Source organism: Glycine soja, chromosome 5, assembly GCF_004193775.1.
Source record: "Glycine soja cultivar W05 chromosome 5, ASM419377v2, whole genome shotgun sequence".
In the NCBI taxonomy this organism is placed as follows: domain Eukaryota; kingdom Viridiplantae; phylum Streptophyta; class Magnoliopsida; order Fabales; family Fabaceae; genus Glycine; species Glycine soja.
In genome coordinates, this window is record NC_041006.1 from 31,810,962 (window position 1) to 31,832,405 (window position 21,444).

Genomic DNA, 21,444 nt, shown 5'->3' on the forward strand with positions numbered 1-21,444 from the left:
CAATTGGAACACAAGTGTTAATTAAACTCAGTGTATAGCACTGGGTAATACAACGATCGAATGCTTTTGGTTTTAACGCGTTGGACGCTAGTTAATATTCAAGAGAACTTTTCCCTCTTTGAGGGTAAACGATATATGTAGGTAACAATTAAGTTCTTTATTTAGTTGATCATATCCACTTGACATAAACTTATTAATTTATCAATAATTTATATACATTGTTAATCGTCAAAATATAAAGTAGGTATGAATAGTCATCCAACCTAACAATAAGATATTGTTTCCTTTTTTTAAAAACAAGTGTTCATAAACCTAACATCATAAGACATAAAATAGTCAATAATAATTTGTCCTTCTCCAAAATCAAACCCATCATGTGCACTTGGAAATTGTCATTTCTAGCTACCAACATGTTTATTAAAATCCCCACATGAGAAAATCTTCACCCCCAATTAAATGCCTTAAATCAACCCCTCCAAGTCTTCCTAGACTTGGTGGTAAAATCAAGTTTACTAATAGATAAATCAATTTTTCTTATTTAGAAGTAATTATTATGTTGTATGGTAATTGAATTTTAGTTTAGAAGTGTATAACTGATTTTCTGATTTTATTCATCAGAAATATCAATGTAATTGAGGAAAAAAAATAATGATCTCATTTGACAAATTATATTTATTTCTTTTATCACTTTTCTATTTAAATAAGCAACACAAAATTTATTTCTTCTTCTTTTCTCTCTCTCAAACCAAATAATATTAGAATAAATAATATTATATAAATATTTCTCGTTACTTTTTGAGTTTTATATTGATTTCATTTTTTTTTATTTTCTTTAAATAGCCAAAGGATAAATTAACAATAGAAATACAAATAAACAAACAAAGAGATAAATTAAAGTTAAATTATTTATTGGATCTCTAAATTATTTGAGAATTTTAATTATATCTCTAAATAATTATTTTTAATTATGTTCCTTAACTTAAAAAGTAACTCCTATTATTAGTATATGACAATTTAAAATCCTTAGAAAATAATAATTTATGGTAATTTTAAAAATTTTAGAAATTTAATTAAAAAAGCATAAATATGTTTGTAGTCTCTATGAGAGCATTTTGATTTTGGTTTTTATTTTTTCTCATCCTTCTAAAACCTAAAATTATTATTTTTAATCCTTATAAAATGAGGGGATTTTGGTTTTGATCTTGTAAAATATTTTTATTTGATTTTCTTCCCTTCAAAATTTGAAACAATTATTTTTAGTCCTTAAATTTCATTTTAAGGTAGATAAATAAAAAAAATATTTCAAGAATCTAGAATTTTGTTTTTGGAGGTATCACATGCTAGCATTAATAGTAGACCAAAGACAAAATTCTAACTTTTTGAAGAATGAAAATGAATTTTTTTTCATCAAGGACTAAATTAAAATTTATTAATTTTATAAGGACAAATATATATATATATATATATATATATATATATATATATATATATATATATATATATATATATATATAGTTAAAGACTCAATTATTATTTTTTTAGTTTAAAGACTTATTTAAAATTTTCAAATAATTTATGGAAGAAGTAACTACTTTAACTATAAATTAAACCAATAAAGTACCATGAAAGATTAACCTTTAATACAACGGGTGGAAATAAGTTGAGCCGAGTCAAGCTTTACTAGGCTTGTGGTTGGTTTGAGTTGAATACGGCTTAACCTGTCATAAACTTTTTTAAAAGGTTCGGTTTTACTTATATAAAAGTCTGACGTGACTTACGAGCCTATTTAAAAGTTTGATTAAAGATATCTTTAATTAATTAATTATAAAACCTAATAAAATATTAACTAAAATAGTTATTATTGATAGTTTATTAAATGAGTAAGACTATTTGACGGAAATTTTAAAAGTTTTTTATTTAATAACAACAACAATAATAATAATAATAATAATAATAATAATAATAATAATAATAATAATAATAATAATAATAATATTATTATTATTATTATTATTATTATTATTATTATTATTATTATTATTATTATTATACAGATAAATTTAACAAACTTTTTTTTATAATTTAAATTTGATTTTTTTATCTAAAAAAAACTTTTTAAAATATTTGAATCTTATGAAGACATTTCCATCCCTAAGCACATCATAAGTGCAAAGAAATCGAGTTCTGATTCTGAGCACTAATAAAACCAATAACGGTGAACCAAACCAACAAAACCATCCATCATACTCATCATCAACAATCTCACTATCCTCTTTTTTTCCCCATCAAAATCTAATTGCTCTCTGGTCTCCCTCTTCACCCACTCACCCTCGATCCTCTTCCACCTCTCTTAGTTCCCTTCCATCAAGGGTCGATCTAGATCTTCTTTTTCCACACCCAATATTTCCTATTTCAACCCCTTTATTCATCTCCCTGTAAAACTCAAAAAAAAATAAAAAACACGAAGAAAATATACATGGGTTGCACCATGAGGGAAAAGCATATCAGAGCTAATCGGAGACCCCGATCGGTGAAACCGGACTCGGATTCTTGCGACAAAGATGCCATATCCAAATCCATAGCGGAGTCTGGTCTTAAGCCCTTCAAATACCATCTGGATCTCAACGATTCTTCCCAGAGTCCGAATTCAAACCCTAATGTAGAGGAAACCGGGTGGGGTTACTGTACAGAGGAACAATTGGAAGAGATTCTGTTGAAAAACTTGGAATTTATATACAACGAAGCTGTGTCGAAGCTTGTTGCGTTGGGATATGATGGGGATGTTGCTGTTAAGGCCATACTGCGAAATGGGCATTGTTATGGTGGCATGGATGTGCTGACAAATATTTTGCACAATTCCTTGGCTTTTTTGAATACTAATAGTGATGGTGATGGTGGTGGTTATAGTAGTAATGGTGGGAATTTGCATGAGTCTGAGCCTGTGTTCTCTGATTTGAGGCAGTTGGAGGAGTACTCTTTGGCGGGTATGGTGTGTTTGTTGCAACAAGTGAGGCCTCATTTGAGCAAAGGGGATGCCATGTGGTGTTTGCTCATGAGTGATCTTCATGTCGGGAGGGCCAGTGCTATGGAGATTCCGGTGCCGGACAATGGGAGCACTGTGCCGGCTACCGGTGAGGGTGGTGCCAATTCGGCTGGTGTTATGGCGCCGGCTTTGTGTAGGTTTCATGGGGGGTGGGGATTTGGAAATGGGGGAGGCTTGGAATTTCCTGTGAACGGGATATTCTCTTGTGGTGCAGAGATGAATTTGCAGCTGCAACGAGACATTGAGTTTCCGAAGAGGTTAAATCTTTCTCCTTCGATGAAGTCCTTATTGAAGAGAAATGTTGCTATGTTTGCTGCTGGTTTTAGGGCGAACTCCAAGCAATTGCAGGCGCAGGTGAAGGCCTTTCCCGGCCGGAGTACTGCACCTAATTTGGATTCTTTGGATGTGTCCGGGACAGAAGTCCTGGCTGAGCAGTCCGGAGGAGATTCAGAGAATCTTGATAACCAAGATGCTGTGAATTCGGTGCTGAGTAAATTTCGTGATTTGAATCTTGATGAGAATTTGGACTTAGTTGCCGAAGATCAGAAGGATGAGGTGATAGTCTCTTTATTTCATCAGATTAGGGATCTTGAGAAACAGGTCAACGAGCGAAAAGATTGGGCTCATCAGAAGGCAATGCAGGCGGCAAGAAAGCTAAGCAGTGATTTGACTGAGCTCAAAATGTTGCGGATGGAAAGAGAGGAGACTCAAAAATTGAAGAAAGGGAAACCAGAACTTGAGGACACAACCATGAAGAGACTCTCAGAGATGGAGAATGCCTTGAGAAAGGCCAGTGGTCAACTGGACCTTGCGAATGCAGCTGTGAGGAGATTAGAAACTGAGAATGCAGAAATGAAAGCAGAGATGGAGGCTTCCAAATTAAGTGCATCCGAGTCAGTGACAGCTTGCTTAGAAGTTGCAAAAAGGGAGAAAAAATGCTTAAAGAAACTTCTAGCTTGGGAAAAACAGAAAGCTAAGCTGCAGCAAGATATTTCTGATGAAAAAGAGAAGATATTGAAGACACAAGAAATATTGGTTCAGATTAGACAATGTCAAAAGGAAGCTGAGGTTTGCTATTTACAGTCTATTATTGATTTGTATATTTGACAATGCCACACACAGACCACCAAAAAGAAAAGAAAACGTGGTTTTGAGCATTTGCCTATGTTTGCATAGAGTAAGGTTATTGATTGGACTTACATCTCGCATGTCGGAATAAAAGTAACATACTTCAACCCCAGGTGTAGCTTAATTTGCAAATTGAGCTTCTTGGGGTGGACTTTACTTGCTTTGGAAAGGCTTGAAGTTGAAACCCATTGGAAGCGCCTTGTGGCCAGGGACAAGCCAACGCCCAAACAGGGATCAGTCCACACCCAAGAGTGGGTGGAATCACCTCATGGCCATAGTGAAAAAAAAGTGTCAAAATCAGACATCAATATGACTTAGACTAGTGTGACAGTTTGCTATTGTCTCATTGAAATTTATAGTTTCTGCATAAATGACTTTAGTCATTTTAACCTGAGCAATTGAACGCATATCTATGTTGAAGATTATTCAGTGTAGTAGTTAATAATTGTGACTTGGAAAAGATGAAAATGTTGTATTTTTCCCCCTCCCTTTTTGTTTTATTTCATACATATTGCATATTTAGCAATGTGCCATGTATGCATGGGGATTTAAAAAGGGATTATGATTGTGTTGAACACTTAATTAACATTTGTGTCAGAATCAAGTGCATGACAAGATACTTCAATTCTATGGGACAATTAAAATTGTCCACAGCCATGGTCATGTTTAATATGTATATATGCACTGTTTTAGGATTGAGTCCTGTGAAAGTACAACACCTATCACAAACATTTAGGAGTGGGGCTCCACTTGTCTGGCAAAATAACAGCAGCTTTGACCACAGTTATTAATGTAATACTAAACGACTCTATGGCAGTAGACACTAGAGAAGTCTTTGACAGTTATGGGAATTTGGTTATGTCATGATTTGCTATTGCAGATTTGTGGCCATGTGTTGCGGCCTCCATCCCAGAAAAATGAAGCTGTTGCAACTGCTATTGTACATGGGCACGAAATCCCTTCTTTACTCCTGGTGTTGTCACTTAAGCTGTTTTTATGTTTTTTGTGATTTTTCCTTGTTTTACGTCAGAATTGCTTATTGAGTTGTGGGCTCCATCCCAGAAAAATGCCGCTGTTGCAACTGCTATTATACATGGGGATGAAATCCCTTATTTACTCCTGTTGTTTTGTCACTGTGTATTATTGAAGGTGTTTTATGGTTTTTTTTTATGATTTTCCCTTGTTTTACGTTAGAATTGCTTAGGGTTTCTAATTATAGTCAAAATCCTTGAATTCTCCCTTCTTGAGACAAACACACCAAAGCTGGCATGTGTTTTGTTTGTGCCACTGACCATACTTTTCTGGTCATCCCGAAGATCTTCAGTGCTGGTTTTGGTCAACCCATGGATCTCTAGTATTGTTTCAAGTCAACCCTCTGTTCATGCATCATGATACAGCTCTTTGGTCTCTGTTTTTTGTTGTTGCCGCAGCTGTTGTTATTATTGTTGTTATTTCTTGTGTTGTATTCTTCACACTTCATGGTCCATATGTCTTTAATTATTGTGTGTTCCTCCCCCCCTTCTCCAACTATTTGGTCTTCTTCTGTATCTAATGTGATCTTTTTTAAAAAAAGTTAATTCCATCATTTTTTTTCTTCATTCCTATGTTCTCATTTTTCTTGGTAGCCATGGCATCATCCACTTGTTAAATTGTAATTTGGATTGAGGATGATGTGGTTTGTATAAATTAGAAAAACTCTCAATTTGGTCGTCTAAAGTTATATGCATCACCAAATTAGTTCTTCAAAAAATTTGATCATCAAATTATTCTCTGAAAGATTCTTTTGATTGACACTTTAGTCCTCCAAAGATTGTCATAAATTAGTCTCTAAAAGATTTTTTGCCATCAATTTAGTCCTCTAATAAGGACTAGATTGGTGAAACTTTAGATCTTTTATCTCAAAGGTTTAATCTCTCATCAAATATACTCAAAGATTCTTTTTTTTTCCATCACTCTAGTCCTTTATAGGTACAAATATGGTGACATTTTAGATCTTTGAGGGACTAATTTGGTGACAGGTTATTTTTAGAGGACTAATTTGGTGACAAAATCTTTGGAGGACTAATATGATGACAAATTAAATCGTTGAAGGATTAATTTGGCAATCCAAATTTTTGAAGGACTAATTTAGTGACACATAACTTTGAAGGACCAAATTGATTGTTTTCTCTATAAACTACTAATCTTGTATTTGTAATCTTCTATATTATATAGCCATCCCACTATCTTGTTATCGCATTTTGGGATTGGGCAATTAGCTACTACATGTCACTATTTGGAATTGATAACAATGCTATTGACAAGCCTGAAAAATATGTATGTGTGGTGTTTCGGGATTATGTTTTGGAGCTTTAAATAATTTTTTTGTGTGATCTTTGGAATGCCTATGATGATAGATGTGATTTAACTTCATCCTGAAAAGAAAATGCCCCTATGATATTTTAGGAAATAGGATAATGTAGCTTAAATATATACTAATTTCATTCCTTTTAGTTGTTTTTATTCAAATATATATATATTTTTATAGAACTTACTGGTGATCAGTGTTGTTAAATGGCGGCCATGGCGGCGCCATGGCGGAGTTGCGTAGCGGTTTTCTGAAAAAACGCCACCGAATAGCGGTGGCGTGACGGGTTAAAGATGGCGGCGCCATGGCGGCCGCCATAGCCATGGCGGCCATGGCGGATGTGGCGGGGAGGCGGAAAATGGCGGAATTTTTTTTTTTTGTCCGCGGTAGGAGTTGGGCTGACCCGACCCAACCCTACCCGGAAACTTAATGAAAACCATGACCCCCCCCCCCCTACCTTTCAGAACGCTGCTGCAACCCTCGAAGCTTCAACACAGCGCGACCTCGGAACCAGCCACGACCACTGCAACCAGCCTCGGAACCAGCCGCGCGTGACCCGCTGCACACAGCAGCCAGCAGCGACGACCCATGGCGTGAACGGCGGCGACGAGCACGGCAGCGACGAGCACGGCGTGAACGACGGCGACGCGAACGGAGAAGACGACCCAGAACCGCGACCTCGACTTATACTGGTGGGTGGGCCAAAGCCTTTTTTTTGTTTTGCTGCTTGACACCCCTTTTTTATGTCTGCAGCTTTTTTTTCCGTTTTTCTATTTGACACCCCCCTTTTACTTTCGACAGTCCCATTTTTATTTTTTTTTTCTATTTGACACCACAATTTTTTTTTTCTGTTCAGTCCTCTTTTAAATGGCTGAACCATCATCCTCTTTAATGAGTTTATTTGGTGTTGGTACTTGATTATTGTATGAACTCATGAAACTTTTTTAGTTTATTTGAATGCAATCCTTTGTTTTTTTCAATTTCAATGAGTTTATATATATGTTTTTTTTTTTTTTTTGGTCCGCCATGACTTCCGCCATTTTCCGCTACGCCATCCGCCATATTTTTATGGCGGATTTTTTACTTTCCGCCATGAACCGCCATCCGCCATTAACAACATTGCTGGTGATGATTTGTCTTTGTAGCCAATTCCATCTATTGGAATGAGGCTTGGCTGTGTTTATTCCATCATGTCATGTGGAATATATTTCTTATGATTTGGTAAAGATTTTGCAGTACTCATGTAACTCTTTGATTTGAGCTTATCTAACGAAGCAATTACATATTTATGTGTGTTGCTCTTTGCCTGCTAATTGTCAACTTTATATTCCTATTGGCACCTTACCACTGTCTTTCTAAAGAAACATCTTCTCATATTTTGAGTTGTATCACTGCATTGAAATTGAATTGAATTAAGGGTTAAATATATTTTTAGTCTTTATAATAGAACAATGTTTGCTTGTTGTCTCTAAAAAAAATCATCTCTTTTGGTCCCTTATTTATGGAAATGTGTCAAGTGTGTTCCTTGTTACTAACACCATTAACTGAAGTGGAAAGGAAGGACAAAATCTACACCTAACACATTTCCATAAATGAGGTGCCAAAAAGAGACGACCTTTTTTAGGAACCAAAAATGGACATTTCCTTATTTGCAGGCACTAAAAGCATATTTAACCCTTGAATTAATGTCAATTGAAAAAAATTGCTTTACTTCTTGTATGCTGGAGTTACTCACTTATGTAGATTATTTGGTTCCAGTTATCAGCTATGGCATACTGTGCATTCATGGATATTTTATTTCAGTGGACATGCGAAAAACTTGTTTCCTTCAATCCTTGATGATCTTTACATAATATTCTCTAGGTGTTTTCTTATTCATAATCATGGAAGTGTATAATCTAGTTATTGATGAATATTACACCAGAACTTTTTTCTGTTAATTCCATTTTATTTGAGTTCTCATTTAGTTTAGCCAGGGTTTTGCCATCTCCATGCAATATATTTGTACTGGTTCCTTCTACTCACCACTAAATCCTCATTCTGTGAAAACTGCAGTTCTGTGAAAATATGTTACTCCTGAAGCATTTACTTTGTGTAATAACTTGTTACAGGTAAAGTGGAAGGAGGAGTTGAAGGCTAAAGAGGAAGCCCTAGCACTAGTTGAGGAGGAACGCCACTCTAAGGAAGCAGCCGAGTCTAACAATAAGAGGAAGCTCGAGACTTTGCGTCTGAAGATAGAGATAGATTTCCAGCGCCACAAAGATGATCTACTAAGACTTGAGCAGGAGCTTTCTCGCCTTAAAGCATCTGCTCAGTCTGCCGAGTTGCATAACCAATCAAGCACTTCACCTACAAGTGACTCGGAGGGTGCAAAGCCCCAAAGAGAGACCATTGCTAGGCTGCTTCAAGAATTGGATAATCTGGAGGACCTTTCGGAGAAAGAAGTAAACAGCAACAGAGAATGCATTGTATGTATGAAAGATGAAGTCTCCATTGTTTTCTTGCCGTGCGCACACCAAGTTATGTGTGCTAGTTGCAGTGATGAGTATGGAAGAAAAGGTAAGGCTATTTGTCCTTGCTGCAGGGTTCAAATCCAACAGAGAATCCGTGTATTTGGGGCAAGTTCCTAGCTTATTTAAAAAGTTATGTTGCAATGGGACTTGGGCAGGGTATACCCTATAAATTTTTACATAATTTTGTGCCTTTAATCATGGGACTACTTCTCTCACTAAATCTCACATTACATGCTGTGAGTTGCGAGCATGGTCAGGAATTATTATTGTTATTTATATAATATAAATATATAAAAACTAAGTCCTGGCATCAGAATCTCTCTTGGAATGTCTGAAATATAGTTGGTTACCACCGTTTGGCTTGAAAATAAGAAATGGGCAATGGTGTTGTTATATTTTGAGAACTTGACCTCCTTTCGCTAATGTGCAAGTCTTTTCATTTGATTGGTATTTCGTTTTTCTAATTATGGTCCTGTACAACGCATATAATGTTATTTCGTTTATAAATATCTTGTTATGCTTAGGCAGTGGTTCAAGTAGAAATGGACTCGGTCTCTTTAATCAATTTGAGTAAAGCGTGGTTTGGAGGGAAGGTCTTATGAAAAGTGGTCAATCAAGTCACCAACAAAGTTGATGAATACTTTATACCAATGTTATGGTAACTCAAAAAATATATATCTTGATTTTTTTATAAAAAAAGCTTTGCTCCCTCTCCCCCCTAATTCCCCTTTAATTACATGTGAATGAGATATTTTATCTTTTCCCCCTTTTTTTTTGTGCTTTTATTACCTGTGGATGAGGGATTTTACTCATGTATGGACTTCACTGTAGCTTAGAAAAGAGTGATTATATTTAGATAATAAAATATTTTAAACAGTCAATTAATAACTATTTTTTCTTTCTATATCCCTCTTGGTATCATATTATAACATCAATCAAATCAATTATTATCTTTTATCTTTTTGGTTCTCTCCCAAATTATAGACAATTTATGGTTGTCCAATAACATTTTTCTTATATAAATGGGTGTGTCACCTCCACTATCATGTCAAAACCACACCTAGCATGTACAGGGATGCAACTAATTTGAAAAAATGAAAACAAAAATTTACATTATATTTAAAACTTATTTTATATTTTAATTAAAAAATTTACATGCATTTATGATTTATTTTAATTCATTTTCACCAACGAATTTTAATGCTATATTCTACTGAAAACACAAATAAGTTTTACTGTTTGACTATGGTACCTTATATCGAGTGTAAGTGGCCTCTTGTGATTTTCTAAAGAAAAATGTTTATTGGATGAGTAATATACAACTTGTTTCATAATAGTTTCTGTTAAAACTGTTTCTATTGTGTGGTGCCTATTGCATTGTGTTGTGAATGTGTAATGTTGCTTATCACACCCTACTCCTGTATTAGAAAACCCTAGAGTCCTATTAGTTAGGCTCTGGTCTCTTAGGTTTGAGGGCTTGGACTCATGACATCATTGCACCATATGTGATGTTTGACTTTCCTCAACCATTATTCTAGATTTAGCCACCTCCATTAAGCATTCTTACATGTTGGATCTTTATTTCTAGTATGTTATGAGTATGTTATCGACCTTCTTAGTTGAATTGTTCATATCCCCTCAAACGTTAAGCTTGGAAGGCTCAAGCGCTTGTAGGGGTCAACCTCCTCAATTGGATAGTCCCTAACCTCTCAAGCGTCAAACTTGAAAGGTGTATGTGCTTCCGATTGGTCTCCTACGCTAGACGATCAACAACCTCTCAAGCATTGAGCCTAAAAGGCATGTGCTTGTTCAAGATGACCTTCTTGGCTGAATGATTCATAGTCTCTCAAGCATTGAGATTAGACATGACAATTCAAGTGGCTATTTAACTTTACTCGACATTGATAAAAAAAAAAATCTACTTTAATTCGGGACAACTACAAGAAAATAATTCACATCTCACTATATATAAATATAAAATATATTAATTTATATTTATAATTATATAAAATAAAGTATTCTCTTTGTTCCAAACTATAGATGTTTAAGATTAGAGCACACTCATTAAGAAATATTAATTGATAAAATTTTAGACTAAAATACCTCTATTTAATCATGTTATTGAAATCACCGATAATCATAAATATTTTGATAGTGGAGAGTTTAGAGACAATGTTGACTGGTATTCTCATTGATGAATGGTTAATTATTGGTGTCTATCTTGCAAAACAAAAAAATATTCAATGCACTAATAACTGTAAACAAGGGTATAGTTGAAAAAAAGTTGTGAACTTCATCTTAAATTTGTAAAAGATCCATAGTTTTGAAATAAAACTAAAATACTAAAATATCTAGTTTTAGAATAAAAGGAGTATGAAAATAATCATACATTTAATAATTATAATATATATATATATATATATATATATATATATACTTATTAAAATTATTAATTATATTATTATTTTCATACTTTATTTATATAATTATTTAAAGGCTTAAATATGTTTTTCATATCTGTCTTATATATTTTTTTAGTTTATCACCTAAAAATATCTTATATTTTATTTTACTTCATGACATTTTTAAACTCTTGCTTTTGGTATTTGTAGTTAGTTTCCATCCATTAAGTGATGACATAACAAGTTAATAGACTTTCATGTCATTAGTTAAGTGATGATGTGATATGCTAACAAAATATTATGTCATCACTTAACGGCTAATACCAAAAGTAAAATTTTAAAAATGTTAGGTAGTAAAATAAATAAATAAAATATTTTTTAAGTAGTAAACTGAAAAAAAATGAGTATAATACAAGTATAAAAAAACATATTTAAGCTTATTTAAAAATTAAATTATTAAAATTATGATAATATTAATAATTAAATATTAAAGTTAAAATACTTTTAAAAAAATCTAATTTAATTCTAAAAAACTTTCAAGTTTGTTATTATTTATTAATTTTTATATATTATTTGAATTAAAATATAACCAACAACTTAATATATGGTTTTTGAAAAAAAAAATATATACGTTTTTTTTTTAAATGTGAGGTGGTTTTCCCACATTTTTCCTAAACTAGATGGGAATGAGATTTAGTTTAATTTTTTTATCCTCGCCATTTATAAAGCCAACCTCGAACTTGCCGTGCCTTTAATGAGGGTGGATGTTCTGGAGGGTCAAATTCATCCTCAATTTACCTTATTGTCATGCCTAATTGAGTTTGAAAGGTATGGCTCTTATTAGGATTGACCTTTCTAGTCAAACAATTCACAAACTCAATGTAAGTTTAGAAGACATGAACATTTGTTAGGATCGACTTACCTAACCAAATAGTCTACATAAAACCCTTTATGCATCTAGCTTGAAAGACAAGAATGTTTGCTAAGTTCAGTTTTGTTGGCCAGAAGTCCAATCCTATAATTGTAATATCTTTGCAACATGATCACTATGATATATCTAGATTATTTTATTTATGGTGAATCGATTGGTTCAATTGATTGAATAAGAAATAGGTTAAAGTATCATTTTGAATAACTTAAAAAAATAATAGAGTAAAAAATAGCCAATAAGATAAAAATTAGCAATCGATTAATAGTCAATAAGATAAAAGTGGTAATGGATTTTAACACATAAAAATAAGAGATATAAATATAAAATTTTAAGATTAATACTTATAATTTTATTAAAATAAGAAGGTGCATTTATTTATTATCATATGAAAATAGGTTAGGGGGTTTAAAATAATTTTTTTAAGATAAGTACATGTAATTTTATTAAAATGAGGGGTGTATTTGCTCACCCTCAAACACATATATCCCCCTTGCTATGTTCAGTATGTTGTGGGGGACTAGTTTTCCACTAAACCTAACCCCATGGGTAGTCAATAGGTTTGAATTACTATTTCTATTTTAACTTTTTAAATATTTTTAATTCTAAAATATTTTTTAAAATAAATAATGATCGGTATGTGAAATATATGTATGAATTGTTATTATTTAACTATTTATTATTGTTCTTACCAAATTTTGGAAACGTGACATGTTAGGATGGACGCAGTTGAGTGGGGTCCCAAACTTCACACGTCATCCTGGAAATGTGCCTTTGACAAGAGGGGAGACTTGCAAAAGAAAGGACTCCGACACTCAAGTAAGAATATGAGTGAGGAAAGTAAAGCAAGTATATTCTTAAATAAGGCTTGTATGAGAGAGAGAGAAAGAGAGGCATAAGCTTGTTGCTCGTGTGTGATGAGATTGTGTAGAAGGTTCGATGGAACTTGTATTTATAGTAGTTGAGCATGACTGTCGGTCCTTGTTTGTAGGGGATGTTGTAGCCTTTACAGATAATTCCCAGATTATAGATAATAGCCTAGAGCTTATAGATAATGTTAGAGATAAACATTTGCTTATAGATAAAAGGTAGAACATAATCGTATCTTCTAGATAATATGTGGCCTTATAGATAATTAATTATCTGCCAATAGATAAGATATTTAAATATATTCAAATATGAGTAGGTTAGAGATAACCTGTTAGTTGGGGAGGCCGACTATTAAGGGCCGAACGCCCGCACTCCTATAGCAAGGCTGGCGTGGAGGGTTAACAGGTGTTTCAAAGTGTTATGTAGGATGCCACTTGTATTTTGCAAGTCCTGGATAGTACATAAGCCCCCAAGCTCTAAGCCGCTTGCAAGCGAAAGAGGTTTTCTAGTGCCGAAGGAGTTTGTCCCATGTCGAGGGAGTCTATCTGATCTCCAGGGCAGTAGTCTTGACAAGTAGAGGGTGATGAGTTTGTCGATCCCCCAAGTATGGATGAATGTTGTTTGATGTTGGGTGTGGTAACCTCGACGAGTGTGAGAAAATTGCAGGTTATGGCTTGTCAAGCCCTCGAGCCTGGACAGGTGTTGTCCGGGCTATTTTTGTCAAGTTGTCTGTGATGGACATGTCTTTGGCATGTCAGGTAAGGTAAGCCATCGAATTTGACAACTCTGCCCTTTTTTGACAGTTGGAGAGTGCATTAAAGACAAACGCTACGTCTGTCTTTTGTAGAAGGCATATGTGATGCACGCGCAGTACACTTGCGTATGTGTCACTCATAGAGTGGGCACATACTGGAGTGGTGGTTCGTACGTGAGTAGGAGAGTGTCGTGGTGCGAAATTTTAGGGCACCACTTCAACTCCCTCCAGTTACCAAAGAGTCCATCTTCCCTTTAAATGGAGTGGTGTTTGATGTCGGGTCACTTTTCATTGTTTTCTTGCTTCCTTACTTTCTTGCTCTTGTGCTTTTTGGCTTTTAGTTTCCCTTTCTTCTTCATTTTACTTCTCAAGGTACTCCCCTTTACCATAATGTCTTCCTTTCTGTCTGATTTTGCCATCGGTCTAGGTGACATTGACTCTAGGGGATCGATTAAGCAACCCATCATGGATCGGGAGGTCATCTCGATAGGCAGTTCCTCATTTGAAGATCCTTGCCGATGTGCCTCCGATATCGAGTCGTCCTCTTCGGAAAGGGTGAGGGCCTGACATCGTGTTGGTGGGGGCGCTTTTCGCTGTCGTAGAAGGGCATGACCTTCTGCTGCTGTTGGGGAGCTTGCCTCAGTTACTGTGATCCTCCCCCTTTTCTAATTTTGGGGTGTGAGGAGAGGTACAACGATGAAGATGTAAGGGCGTCTCCCCGTGTGCGACATAGCCAAAGTGTTGGGTCACTGTCGTCCACCCTAACCATTGTTAGCTATGAGTGGGCGAAGGATAACATTTTGAAATATAAGTCCTTTCTGACCTCGACAGTAAGTGTCGTTGCGCTTTAGTGCCAGGTGAAGCTGGTGAACCCTGAGGACTCTTGTAAGCTGGTTGTTTAGGCTTGCAAGAGTGATGACTTCCCATTTTTTAGGGCGGCACTTGGTATTTCGTCTTCTTTTTCATGTACAAATGTTTGTTTGAGGTCTTGGGTCTCATTTTATCCTTAACCACTTTTCAGTATGCTTTGCTGGAGCATTTGAATGTGGCCCCTTCTTAACTCCACCCAAACAATTAGGCAATGGTGCGAGCCTTTGAATTTACGTGTCCTTTCTTCAACATCCGACCTAGTGTGTCGTTCTTTTTGTTCTTCTTTCAAATGAAACTGTCTAGCAAGATTGGATAGGTTTCCTTGAACAACATGTCTAAGAAGTTGTTTGAGTTTAATTCAAACATCTTTCGTTGTTTTAAGGATAGTTTCTTCATGGTCTTGGCTACTGATGGCATGCCACCAATGTTTAACAAGGATGGAGATCCCCGTTTCTTGTTCTAATGGCAGTTTGACCCTACTAGGTTCAAGTTGTATGACGAGGATCTACTGATACTTGTGGAGAGGATCAACAAAGTAATTTTGGAGTAGTTGCCAATCTCGCTGGATGCACAGGCTATCATGTCTCTTCATTTGGCGAGCGATCCTCTCGCTGCCTTGGATGGTAAAGCGCCTAACCTTGCCCTCATTTATGTCTAAGGTTGATGTCAGCCAATAACTAACACATGTTTGTGTTGTTGTCTTGCTTGTTTTGCAAGTATTATGGGTGACTTCGCTTAGAGGCCACTCGTGAAGCAGGTCAGACCTACAAGTGGAACTGTGTCACTGTTTGTTGTTGCTCCGTCTATTGGAGAAGAGGGTTAACCGTCTGGTGAGGTTAGCCTTGTTGTTGTTGTTGCTGAGGTCACCCCCAACGTTCCTTCCTCTATTTTGGCAAAGAGGAAGAGGGACGATGTTTTTGGGTTCTCTGGCTGCAAGAAGTCGAAGCCCATATGAGTCGTCGTGCCCTGAGGCAGGCTGCAGGGTTGATGCCTAGTGTGGGTCACCTTTCGATTGCGTAGGATGTGTTTTCGGTTCCATCGACCGTTAAGACTCCTGCCATTAATGCTACTGCTCCTACTACTCTTGCTTCTTCACCTCCTCCGTTTTTTGTTGTTCAGGAGGTTACCCATGTTACTTTTGAAGCTATTGTGTCTGCCACTCAGGCTGACATTGTTGTGGTGTTGTCGTCCACCTTCGCGACACCGATTCTCCCACGGTGTTGCCTCTTTCCTCTATGGCTCTGATGGTTTCTCCTTCTACTTTTTTGTTGGCAGTGGTGTCGTTTTCTTCGCCCTATCATCGTCGCATCTCCCTTGATCACTTGTACACTTCTAGTGATGTTGACTCACTGAGGGGTGCAACTTATAAGCTGGAGCAGAAGACCCCGATTGGCTTTGTGTCAACCTTTGACAAGAACCTTATTAGGTCGAATGGAGTGCAGAATGCTATTGGTTTTGCCAAAGTTTTTCTCCAAAGGAGTTTGGAAATTTTGGAGGAGAATAGACAACGACACCAAGAGATTATGCAAATGTTGGCATCCTTGGAGGCAGAGGTTGCTAAGTGGAGGGCTATTGCTCATACTCTTTGGTGAGTGGAGCGCCCTAAGGTGTGCAGTGCCACCGTTGCTTTTGCTGAGGTCGTAAGGTCAAACCGTGAATTGTCTTTCAAAGTTGGTGGTGTATTGACCAAGTTGTTGCACACTGATTAGATGGCGATGAGTTGTTTAAACGCTACATGGACTTGTAGGCGAAGAAATGGACCTGGCTGGCAAAGTGGAGAACGTGGCAATTGAGAGGGACCTACTTGCCAAGGTCATTGCTGATATAGAGGCCTGACTTAAGGAGACTGAGTCTAGGCTGGAGGAGTCTGATTTGCGGGCTACCAAAGAAAGAGAAGCCAATAATGAGCTTAAGGAAGAACTGCTTCTATACAAGAAGGAGGTCGTGGAGGAACATGAAAAAGGATTTCAGAAGGCCATCAGGCAGGCCAATTTCTTTGTGAAGGACCTTGACTTGGGTCTCTTTGATCCCTTCAAGGATGTGAAGGATGATGTCTTGCTTGTTGAGGAACACATTGTTGCAGAAGAAGAGGTTGTTGATGAAAGGCAAGGTGCTACAGAGCAAGGTGATAATGCCTGTGTCTAGGTTGCCTTAGTCGGAATTTGGTCATATAGGCCTTGTAACCATGACAATTATTTTTCTACAATGCATATGCTTTCTTTTGAAGACGAATTTTGAACTGTTTGTCTTGTGTGTATGTAATGTATGCTGCCTTCATCTTCATAATGCTTCGTGCTTGTGGCCGTATGAATAGGCCATCATGATGTAGACAACATAGGAATCAAGACCTTGTCAATGTAAAGGTAAGACTGTGGTGGTCTTGTAAAGTGACATGAAATCATCTCAGGTTTGATTTCAACTTGGTTAAAGGTCTTGTCATCCATCTAGTGGGGTTTCCTTATGTTTTGTGGAGCTTCTCTCCTGATGGTTGTGAGGAGTTATGTTTGACTCACCCCTGGTTGAAAGTCTTACTAACCAGTCAAGAGGTAGGTCACTTGACCTGTTGAGTTTTTCCTCTGATGGATATAAGGAGTTAGTGTGAGCTACACCTGATTGAATGTCTTCTTATGCAATCTGGTGGTGGGTCATCTTGACTTGCGAAGCTACTCCTCTGATGGCTATGAGGAGTAAATGTGGATTGCACCTAATTAAAGGTCTTTCCAAATAGTAGGATCACAGTTCGTTTGTTTGAACTTGGACCCTTGACGGTGGTTGTTGACGTTGCTGCATGTGAGCGAACCAAGGGGATGCCTTGGGTTTTGTAAGAATGTGTACCAAGGGTGGACCTTGGGTTTTGTGAAATTATGTACCAAGGTGGACCTTGGGTTTTGCAAGAATGTGTACCAAGGGCGGACCTTGGGTTTTGGAGATGTGAGTACCAAGGACGGACCTTGGGTTTTTGATAGACTTGTATTCCTGCATAGATAAAAGTTAGGAATAGGAAAGATTATCAAGGGTGGACCTTGTGTACCTTGAGTTCCTGTGGGGGAGGCACTTAGTAAAAGAAAGGGCTCACCAAGGTTAAACCTTGGGTTTGCCGAGCCTTTGACTAGGGACGTGTTTTTCCTGGGTTTTGTCAAGCCTACGGGGCTGTGTGGAGGCTTACCAAGGACAGGCCTTGGACTTATAAGGATCAGCAAGCGCGGAGCTTGGGTTTGATAAGTCTCGTGTGTAGTGTAAGTGTTGTGCTCTTGCATACATGGCACTCATTGTGGGTGGCATGTACTGGAGACATGGTGGTGTGAATCGATAGGACTCACCAAGGGCGGACCATGGGTTTTGCAAGTCCTTTGAAGTATGGACCAGGGGATTGTCTGACTTGGGTTTTGGGTACCACGCTCTTGCATACATGTCATTCACTGCGGGTGACACGTACTGGAGACATGGTGATAAGCTCTTGCATATATGTCACTCATCATGGGTGGTATACACCGGAGACTTACTAGGGTGCTCGTGCTTACATGTCATGAGTGGTATGTACTTGAGACTTAGTAGTATGCTCTTGCATATATGTCACTCACTATGGATGACATATACTAGAGTCATAATGGTAGTACGTTCTTGCATGTATGTCACTTGTCGTGGGTGGTATACATTGGAGTCGTGATTGTAATATGCTCTTGCATGAATGTCACTCGCCGTGGGTGGCATACACTAGAGTCATGATATTGATACGTCCTTGCATGCATACCACTCGTCGTGGGTGGTATACACTGGATTTGTGATTGTAATATGCTTTTACCTGTATGTCACTCGTCGTGGGTGACATACACTAGAGTCTTAGTAGGGTGCTTATGTGCACATGTCATGAGTGACACGTACTAGAGGCTTAGTAGTATGCTCTTGCATATATTTCACTCATCGTGGGTGGCATATACCGGAGTCATAGTGGTATGCTCTTGCATATGTGCCTCTTACAGAGTGACACGTACTGGAGATGCGGTATTGTGCTCGTGCGACATGTCACTCACCGTGGGTGGCATGCACTGCAGGCTTAATAGGATGCTCGAGCGCATATGTCGTGGGTGACATGTACTAGAGGCTTGGTAGGGTGCTCGTGCACACATGCCACTCGCCATGGCTGACCTGTATTGGAGTCATGATGATACACTCTTGCATACGTGCCTCTTACTAAGTGGCACGTACTGAAGACTTAGTGCTGGAAGAAGGGCTCACTAAGGGCGAACCTTGGTTTTAAGAGCCACGGAGCTACGACTGTGAATGCTCTTAATAAGAGAAATGTGAAAAGTAGTATGCTCTTCAAGTTCCACCATCATATTTTCTTTATTTTGTTGTTGCTGGAACAATAGTCTCCTTGTCTACGGTTCCGCGACTTCAACAGGGATCATGGCGCATGTGCTATATGTGAGTCGGTAAGGAGTTTCGTTGGTTGTTGTCTAAGGTGAATAGTGGTGCGCCCAAAGTATGATGTAGAATTCTTCTTTCCATAGGCCCTTAGACTTGTCGATTCTAGTACGCACAGTCCTGAGGATGACTCTGTTGCAAAGTTAATGCTTGGGATATTTAGTTTATAGTGCAAAAAAGGTGTTAAAAATTACATTTGACCACTAATATAACTAAAATAATGTAAAATATAAGTATTAAATAACTCTCATTCCATTAATTGACTTTTAAAAAAAAATTTGAACCCAAATTTGAAATCCACACATTCTCTCACAACAACAGTACCACGTTAGAAAATTCAACACATGGTTGAGAATGTTTCAGAACAGTGCATGGTTATGTTTGATGGTTTAGGTTAGCCTCAAGGTATTATTATTTATTTCTTAAAAAAGTATTATCATTTATTAATTTTTTTATACTCCATAAAAAATAATAATTAATACGATGGCATGAAAATAATTAATATCATTTATTGGTTTCTATTGATACAAATATTATTTACAGTATTAGTTTGAATCAATGAGAGATGAGATGGAAAAATTAATATGATGATTAGAAAAATTAAACCAAATCAATTAATTTAATTTAATGACTTGCATGTTTAAGTCTTAATTAGACTACGACTAAACCATTGCAATTAGAATTTTTTATGTCCGTTTAAGAATTACTCGTCTTAATCGCTCTTAAATTTTCTTTATTTATATACACAATATAATGTTATTTCAATTGAAAACAATGTTTTTTAAAGACAAAAAATTAAAAAATGATGGTTACAAAACTAATCACTGAAGATTTCATTTCAGATTTTTAAAACTCAAAATGATGCCGATTTTATTTATTTTAATTAATTTAAGTCATTTTTATGTATTTTAATTAATTTCGTTTAATTCAAATTTGATAAAAATATTTAAAAAAACAAAATTAATTATTTTTGTTGATATTTTAATTATGACCTGGATTCCATTCTCGAATTTTCGCTATTAATAAGTAATATATAAATTTTACGATAAATCTTATTGAACTTGGTGATCTTAAGTTCTTGACTTTATAAAGCGGTTTCACTTCTGCTAATATAAACTTTTGATTTTTTTTTTTTTACAGAACTTTGATTTTACCTAAAAACTCACACAGTTTTTTTCTTTTGTTTTGTTTTGTTTCATTAATAAAGATATTTCGGCCTTTATTACATGGCTGAACATATCTGTGAATGACATTTTCTTAAAACTATTCATATTACATTTCTTCAATTAAAATTAGTTTTATTTTGCATAACAATTATTTATATTAGAAATTATTTAAGTTACTCAGCTAATTCAGATAAGAAACTACATTTACTTGTTAGGTCCGCCTACTGAAGAAAATTGTAATAATATATATGAGATCATAAACTATTTAGTGTGATTATTATACACCAAAAATATAATACAAAAAACTATATTTAAATTCTTCCCCCTCTCGAGTAAATCATAGATTGATAGTGTATTTGAATTACATATAAAAATTAATTCTATCTCACAAAATCAAAGCAAAACTATGAAAAAGTATAAATAATTATTTGCTTTTTACTTTTATAATAAAAAATAATTAATCAATTCTCATTATAAAATTAATCTAACAATTTGTTGATTCAAGTGATACTCGATTCCATCTAGATCTCGATTCCAATCTTGTGAAAGAAAAATTATAATCAGAACGAAAAGTTAATTATGATTGAATACTCACACCAATATGATGGGTTAAGAAAAAATAGTTATAATACAGAGAAATCATATTGAAAAAATGCCCGTGCAACCAAGATGGCTTATGAGTTGCCACAGTGGAATAAGCATGCGAGTCTTTTTTGAAAATATGAAGCTCTTCTTCCTTAATTAGATAGTTAGATTTTCAATATTAGCAATCCCATATATATTAATCTAATCTTTCACCTATGAATAGACTTGCTGGATCAAACGTTGAAAATGGAATGCAATCAATGGGTATGAATGAAAATCAACTCTTCCTCTTCCGCACATTTTCCCCTTACGCGTGTGTTTGATTGTGCAATGACAACCAAAAATTCACGTAAAAATGTGAAAAAGCATGCTAGTACTTTACTTTCAACTTGAAAATAGAATTTAAATAAAAT

At 35.9% G+C, this 21,444-nt stretch overlaps 1 protein-coding gene across 1 annotated transcript; it reads left to right on the top strand.

The window, feature by feature from the left end:
- Positions 1–2,170: 2,170 nt before the first annotated feature.
- On the top strand, positions 2,171–9,426 carry LOC114412532 (MND1-interacting protein 1-like). Its single transcript, XM_028376461.1, has 2 exons — positions 2,171–4,111; positions 8,630–9,426. The coding sequence occupies exons 1-2, from the start codon at positions 2,477–2,479 to the stop codon at positions 9,146–9,148; spliced, it is 2,154 nt and encodes a 717-aa protein (XP_028232262.1). The 5' UTR covers positions 2,171–2,476; the 3' UTR covers positions 9,149–9,426.
- The last annotated feature ends 12,018 nt before the right edge of the window (positions 9,427–21,444 follow it).

Excerpts from the sequence above, each read along its gene's own strand:
- LOC114412532 (XM_028376461.1), top strand. The coding sequence starts at position 2,477 with ATGGGTTGCACCATGAGGGAAAAGCATATCAGAGCTAATCGGAGACCC. Across the intron at positions 4,112-8,629 it reads AATGTCAAAAGGAAGCTGAG|GTAAAGTGGAAGGAGGAGTT; the intron begins GTTTGCTATTTA and ends AACTTGTTACAG.